This window comes from Electrona antarctica (assembly GCF_951216825.1).
Source record: "Electrona antarctica genome assembly, chromosome: 6".
Classification (NCBI taxonomy): domain Eukaryota; kingdom Metazoa; phylum Chordata; class Actinopteri; order Myctophiformes; family Myctophidae; genus Electrona; species Electrona antarctica.
The window spans coordinates 7,221,481-7,229,561 of record NC_136811.1 but is presented as its reverse complement, the minus strand read 5'-3'; the positions used below and the strand labels follow the sequence as shown (position 1 = coordinate 7,229,561).

General features: G+C 45.7%; 1 protein-coding gene across 1 annotated transcript in view; it reads left to right on the top strand.

Annotated features, from left to right (window-relative positions):
- Positions 1 to 7,599, top strand: part of gapdhs (glyceraldehyde-3-phosphate dehydrogenase, spermatogenic) — a 13,725-nt gene extending 6,126 nt beyond the window's left edge. Inside the window, 7 exon segments of the mRNA XM_079504756.1 lie at positions 4 to 83; positions 232 to 350; positions 795 to 876; positions 1,831 to 1,982; positions 2,967 to 3,129; positions 4,433 to 4,530; positions 6,908 to 7,599. Of these exon segments, the coding sequence (XP_079360882.1) occupies positions 4 to 83; positions 232 to 350; positions 795 to 876; positions 1,831 to 1,982; positions 2,967 to 3,129; positions 4,433 to 4,530; positions 6,908 to 6,977 (764 nt within the window). The 3' untranslated portion in view covers positions 6,978 to 7,599.
- Positions 7,600 to 8,081: the final 482 nt, after the last annotated feature.

The window sequence follows — 8,081 nt, the reverse complement described above, 5'->3', positions numbered from 1 at the left end:
CAGCAGAGATCCCCTGGGGTGATGCCGGAGCGAAGTACGTCGTTGAGTCCACCGGAGTCTTCCTCAGCATCGAGAAGGCCTCTGTACGTACGCACGCACGCACACATGCACGCACACACACACACACACACACACACACGTCAGTCGCTGAGCCATTCTCGCATTCGCACATACATTACACACGTTTACATAATAGTGTTCAAACTGTAGTTGTCTTTGCTCCTCCCCCAGGCTCACATCCAGGGCGGAGCTAAGCGTGTGGTAGTCTCCGCCCCCTCCCCCGACGCCCCCATGTTTGTGATGGGAGTCAACCAGGACAAATACGACCCCTCCACCATGACCATCGTCAGGTAACGCACACACTCACACACGCACGCACATATACACACACGCACGGTCGCGCGCACGCACATTCACAAGGCAGAACTAGCTAATAGGCCTATCTCACAGCCCGCTTTCCACGCCCACTTCCGGTAAATAGTGGTGTCTTTAACATTAGCATTTACACGTTTTTTTCTCTGGAGAATCTAAGTACATTTTCTAATGTAAAAATGTGACAGACCAATATTATTATGAAGCAAACAAGATGGTAAATCAGGTGGAACAGATAGAACAAACCTTACCTTGAGAAAACAAAAGTTGTAGACTTCTTAAATTACCTCTGTTAACATGTAGCGTCTATGGAGTGACGTCACGCTATCACCACTAACCCCGAAAGGGGGCGTATTAAGGGGGGCGGGGAAATTCTGTGAGATAGGCTTATTGTATGTGTGTGTGTGTGTGTGTGTTCACAGCAATGCGTCGTGCACCACCAACTGCCTGGCTCCCCTGGCTAAAGTAATCAATGACAGCTTCGGCATTGAAGAGGCACTCATGGTAAGTCACAGTGTCTGTCTGTCTGTCTGTCTGTCTAAAATAGCAGACGTACAAGCTCGAGTGCCGCGCTACGAGCTTGTAGGTCTGCTATTTTGGGGGCCACTGTCTGTCTGTCTGTCTGTCTGTCTGTCTAAAATAGCAGACCTACAAGCTCGTAGCGCGGCACTCGAGCTTGTAGGTCTGCTATTTTGGGGGCCACTGTCTGTCTGTCTGTCTGTCTGTCTAAAATAGCAGACCTACAAGCTCGAGTGCCGCGCTACGAGCTTGTAGGTCTGCTATTTTGGGGGCCACTGTCTGTCTGTCTGTCTGTCTGTCTGTCTGTCTGTCTAAAATAGCAGACCTACAAGCTCGAGTGCCGCGCTACGAGCTTGTAGGTCTGCTATTTTGGGGGCCACTGTCTGTCTGTCTGTCTGTCTGTCTGCCTGTCTGCCTGTCTGTCTGTCTGTCTGTCTGTCTGTCTGTCCGTCCGTCTGTCCGTCCAGCGCTTAGTCATCCGGGACAACGCTCCACACGTCCCAGACTGTGGCTCCAAAACAATCATGGAATGAACTTCCCATTGCAATCAGAACTGCGGCCTCACTCCAAATCGTCCGCCGTAGTCTGAAAACTCAACCTCTTCAGACTCTGTCTCAGTCCGTAGCACTTGCACTAGCCTGGACGACCTTGCAGGCGCATGCAAAGGCTAAAATATGTCATTTAGATATCGTATAGCATTCTATAGTGTAGGCTATACTTATAACTTCATTGTACAGATATTCTACCGCTAGACAGATGTTCTTAGTCTACTTATGATCCTAGATGACTCTGCCTAAGCATTTTTATGTGTTACCCATCACTGTCTTGCTTACTGTAAATCGCTCTGGATTAAGAGCGTCTGCTGAATGCCTACATTGTGTGTGTGTGTGTGGTGTGTGTGTGTGTGTGTGTGTGTGTGTGTGTGTGCGTCCCGGTTAGACCACGGTGCACGCGTACACAGCCACCCAGAAGACAGTGGACGGGCCCAGTGCCAAGGCGTGGCGCGACGGGCGCGGCGCTCACCAGAACATCATCCCTGCTTCCACCGGAGCCGCCAAGGCCGTAGGGAAGGTCATCCCCGACCTGAACGGGTTAGTGGCGTGCATGCTGAACTTGAACTCTAGTCCATCATTGTCTCCACCAGGCTGAAGGCATGGGGAGAGAGTATGGTTTGCACTCCGTCCGTGTGTGTGTGTGTGTGTGTGTGTGTGTGACTGTGTCCGTGTGTCCGTGCACACACACTCCCTGAATGCCAACGATGAACCTCTGCTCCAAATTTTCCAGAACGGCCTGTTATAGCTCCACCAGGAGGCCGACTTCTGAAAAACACATTTTTTTTTATATTACTCCTCCAGATTCTGTCCAAAAATCCCGCAAATCGTTACACACTATCTCTATAGTCGTGTGTTCAAGCCGGATCTGTCCCATATTTCATATTCCATCCTAATTGGCTAACATTGGCTTTCAAAGTTGGCAGGATTGGCCGGTTTTGAACAAAAAGCCTCAAATCATGAACGCACCGTGCAATTTACGTGAAATCTTTCACAGACTTCCCTACTAGGCTGAGGAATATATCCCACCCTTTTCACATTGGCCTGTTATAGCGCCACCAACAGGTGGATTTTTGCAAAACACATTTTTGGCACAAAATGCCTCAAATCATCCAATTGCCATCCAAGGCGTAAGAAGAAATGGCACCCTTTTCACATTGGCCCATTACAGCGCCACCTGGAGGCCACAACCTGACCTGCCCTGGTGGAGACCTGTGCCCCGAGGTTATAGCGCCACCTGGAGGCCACAACCTGACCTGCCCTGGTGGAGACCTGTGCCCCGAGAGGCACTTCATCTAGTTATTATATTATTATTATTGTTATTATTATTATAGCCCATTTAGACCAGAGATGCAGATTCAAGAAATGCCTTCTAAATCCTGACCTGACCAAAGTCAAAAGATTGACTATTTCCAGCGAAGATAGTTAGCGTAGTGTCCATGCCCTCAGTAAGTTGACAGAAGTCTCTCTCTCTCCCCCCTCAGTAAGTTGACAGATGTCTCTCTCTCTCTCTCTCTCTCTCAGTAAATTGACTGGCATGGCGTTCCGTGTCCCCGTGTCCGATGTGTCCGTGGTTGACCTGACCTGCCGTCTGACCCGCCCTGCGTCCTACGCTGAGATCAAGCAGGCGGTGAAGGAGGCATCAGAGGGCCCCATGAAGGGCGTGCTGGGATACACCGAGGACCAGGTAAAGAAATAATCACATTTTGGTGGGGTGCACACGCAGATCCGACACACCAAAGGTCCGAAGCACGGGGACATGCGATGCGAAAATGCGATGGTCCGACATGCGCTGCTCCCGTGCTTGCGGTTATGGTTAGGTTAGGGATTTGAGGTTTCGGATCAATAGTATGTCGGAACTAAAGCCTGTACCTCATTTTGGTCACACATAACCTATTAGTCTTTATAACTCATTCACTTTGATCAAAAATGCAGCCTGGAAGAAGAATCGGAGATATTAGGATTCTATAAAAACTTCCCATAGGCGGCAATAAGCCGTCACAAAACATTCCGGGTGACTAAAACTAAATGAAAACTATTCAAAAGACTACGACTAAAATCACACAAAAACACTGCCCAATGAAATAAAATGGCGATAGTATTCCGTGTGGGGCAGACGGCCTGTCACAGCCAGATTTGGGAGACCAGTAGCTTTGTTGTTGTGAGGAAAGCGGTAAAATGAGACTTTCGTGGTTGTTTTAGTCTCAGATTTAGTCCGACGGAGGGACACAGTATAACTCTATGGGGACACAAAAGCGACACAAACAGTAGGACCCGGAAGTAGCTCTGGAGGGGGCGCTTACGTCACGGCTAAAATACTCAATTCCAACTCATAGCGACTGGTGAGACTTTTTTATTATTTTTTCATCCGGTCTAAAGCACGCCTAGACCGGACCACAGGCTTTTCTCCGAGGTGGAAAGTCTGGTGATTAACACCTTGGATGTCCAGGTCGGAGTTCTCCGTCCATGTTCAAGGTCATGGTCAAGTGCCCAACACGGAGATTGATAAACAGGACGGAGATTAATGAAAACAAAACCGTTCGCATCGCTCTAGAGCCTTGGAGCGCTTGTTGCCCGATCCGATGACGTGTCAAAAAGTGACACGTCATCGAAAATGTTCCCTGCCTGTTTAGCGGACGAAAGCGAAAATCTTAAAACGATCATAACTCCCGATCTAAATCATCCCGTCTAATTCTGAAAAAAGATCCTGTGTTTGACGGCCTTCCGCGGTCCAGTCGCTAGTCGCGATAGATTTATTATTACCTCCCGTTGTTGTCGATCGACTCTAGAGTGGTGTGGCTATTGTTAGCTGCTACACAGACATGCACACCAGCTTCCAGTGCGCCGGTAAAAGTGGTCCGTGCGCTACAAATGATGGGCACCCTGGATGAAATGGATTAAATAGTTCCGGGCCTCTAAGGTGTTAACATACTACTTTGTGATTGGCTGTTCGGCATGTCATGATGTGACTGTGGTGTGATTGGTTGCAGGTGGTGTCGTCTGACTTCATCGGTGACACCCACTCCTCCATCTTCGATGCCGGCGCCGGCATCTCCCTCAACGACAACTTCGTCAAACTCATCTCCTGGTCAGTTCTCTCTCTCTCTCTCTCTCTCTTACACCTGCTATTAGTTTTAGCTTTTGTGCCAGGGACCCCTATAGGAGAACATTGTGTGTGCAATGTGTGTTTATTTTTTTAATAATATAATATATATATATAACATTTTTCTAAATGTTTTGAAAATAGCCACAATGCATTGAGAGCTCGTAGGTCTGCTATAGAGGGCATGTGTGTGACATCATCAATCAAACCCGGAAGTTATGTGGGGACGCCTACTACTGAGAAAACTACTTTCTGGCCTCGACAGCCCATACATGATCCAAACAGAAAAGTCCAATATGATTGCATTAAACAACGTTAAACAATGTTAAACTCACTTTGCCACTCTATTTGCCATTCACTTTATACGCAAAATTGCGCATTGGCTCTATTTCTGAATATCCGAATAAAAAAATAAAAAATAAAATAGTGGTTGGAGGACTCTGGAAACTCCCTCGGAAACCTCTTGCGGCGCCCACCCAGACACCCCTACTCTGAGAACCACTTGGATTATGAGGCTTTTGCCTGCTTGTTTTTGAGTCATGTCATATACGGCAACCAAGTCTATGGACTTTTAATGTTTGTTTAGAGCACTCTTTAATCCATTCATGGCGGGAACCGGGAACCCCTTTTTGGTGTTGTAAGCATTGTGTTATACTTTAGCTATTGAAAAATAGCAGATCTACAAGCTCAAATCTTTGCATGGAAACATATTTTCAGACGGGGGATCCGCGGCCAAATTCTGAAAACTCTGGGGGTCCTTCACATGAAAAAGGGTTGAGCACTGACATAGAAACATAGGTTTAAAGGGTTGAGCACCACTGACATAGAAACATAGGTTTAAAGGGTTGAGCACCACTGACATAGAAACATAGGTTTAAAAAGGGTTGAGCACCACTGACATAGAAACATAGGTTTATAGAACCACTGACATAGAAACATAGGTTTATAGAACCACTGACATAGAAACATAGGTTTATAGAACCACTGACATAGAAACATAGGTTTATAGAACCACTGACATAGAAACATAGGTTTATAGAACCACTGACATAGAAACATAGGTTTATAGAACCACTGACATAGAAACATAGGTTTATAGAACCACTGACATAGAAACATAGGTTTATAGAACCACTGACATAGAAACATAGGTTTATAGAACCACTGACATAGAAACATAGGTTTATAGAACCACTGACATAGAAACATAGGTTTATAGAACCACTGACATAGAAACATAGGTTTATAGAACCACTGACATAGAAACATAGGTTTATAGAACCACTGACATAGAAACATAGGTTTATAGAACCACTGACATAGAAACATAGGTTTATAGAACCACTGACATAGAAACATAGGTTTATAGAACCACTGACATAGAAACATAGGTTTATAGAACCACTGACATAGAAACATAGGTTTATAGAACCACTGACATAGAAACATAGGTTTATAGAACCACTGACATAGAAACATAGGTTTATAGAACCACTGACATAGAAACATATAGGTTTATAGAACCACTGACATAGAAACATAGGTTTATAGAACCACTGACATAGAAACATAGGTTTATAGAACCACTGACATAGAAACATAGGTTTATAGAACCACTGACATAGAAACATAGGTTTATAGAACCACTGACATAGAAACATAGGTTTATAGAACCACTGACATAGAAACATAGGTTTATAGAACCACTGACATAGAAACATAGGTTTATAGAACCACTGACATAGAAACATAGGTTTATAGAACCACTGACATAGAAACATATAGGTTTATAGAACCACTGACATAGAAACATAGGTTTATAGAACCACTGACATAGAAACATAGGTTTATAGAACCACTGACATAGAAACATAGGTTTATAGAACCACTGACATAGAAACATAGGTTTATAGAACCACTGACATAGAAACATAGGTTTATAGAACCACTGACATAGAAACATAGGTTTATAGAACCACTGACATAGAAACATAGGTTTATAGAACCACTGACATAGAAACATAGGTTTATATAACCACTGACATAGAAACATAGGTTTAAAGAACCACTGACATAGAAACATAGGTTTTTCAGAAAACTTTTAGCATTTAGAAGACATTATCCTGTCCTGAATGAGTAAAACAGTATAGGACTTCACACAGAGTGTGAATTGCTGTGTCATTATTGAGTGTGTGTGAAACTCTCCAGCAAACCCCCTGGTCTCTCTCTCTCTCTCTCTCTCTCTCTCTCTCTCTCTCTCTCTCTCTCTGTCTCTGTCTCTGTCTCTCTCTCTCTCTCTCTCTGTCTCTGTCTCTGTCTCTCTCTCTCTCTCTCTCTCTCTCTCTCTCTCTCTGTCTTGCAGGTACGACAACGAGTTTGGCTACAGCCACCGCGTGGCCGACCTCCTGGTGTACATGCATTCCAGGGAGTAGGCGGGCTGCCACTTCTTCCTGCCCCCCCCCCCCCCCCCCCCCCCCCCAAAACACAGGAAGTCGTTGCAAAAGGGACCACCCCCCGTTCTCCTTCCCCCCTCTCTCTCTCTTTTACACACACAGACCCTCCTCTCCCCCCGTCATTGTTCAGTTCCGCACCACAGCCCCCCCCCCCCCCACAGTTCCATAGCGCTACTGCGACACAACCGTTGTTCTGTTCGGAAGGTGTTTCTTTTGACCCCAAGTTGTGTGTGTGTGCGTTCATTATAGTTTTATTATCGATGAGAAAACTGGCGGTCGGGTCGGTCGGTTGATGGCACTTATTTTGTCTGTCGTCGTGGTGTCTGTCAGTGTTAAACACCCCCCCCCCCCTTCACGTTCCACCACCGCCACTTTTTAGATGTGTGTGTGTGTGTGTGTGTGTGTGTTTGTTCGCTACCATTGGCCACTGCTGTATTCATCTTATCTTATCTTATCTCGCCCCGTATTTGGTGTGTTGTTTCAAAAAAAAAAGAAGAAAAGAAATGGCCCTAAATTAACCAGTGGACAGAGTAACTACTGTAGCTCTCAAGACTAAAAGAGTAACCAGAAATAAATACAATAAAAACTTGAGGAAAAAAAACGTGTTTATTGTCTCTTTTTCTTTTATTTATCATAAGGTATCCTATAGTATTATAAGGTACCACTTCTTAAGGCACTATCTACCAGGGACGTGCACACACAGACATCAAAGGGGGCTTCAGCCCCCTGCCCTTTTACCCGTCTGTAAAACAACTGCCCTTTCCAGGCCACGAATGCAGCATTTACTACACGGTGAAAGAAATGCACATGCCTTTTTCCATGCCATGCCGCCCGGAAGGCAGCATTCAGGAGAATTGCTTTTTTTTCCAAGTCTCCTGAACTTGAACACAGCATTTTGCGTTGAACAAATTTGGCCCAGCCACCCGTGGCTCAGCGGTCCAGGCACCTTGGCTGGTAATCCAGTCTGGCAGTGTGTCGCGGGTTCGGCTCCAGATCCCGACGGCCTTTACTGCATGTCTTCCCCCCATCTCTCTCCCCATTTCCTGTCAGCCTACTGTCTGTCCCTCCATAAAACATATAAAA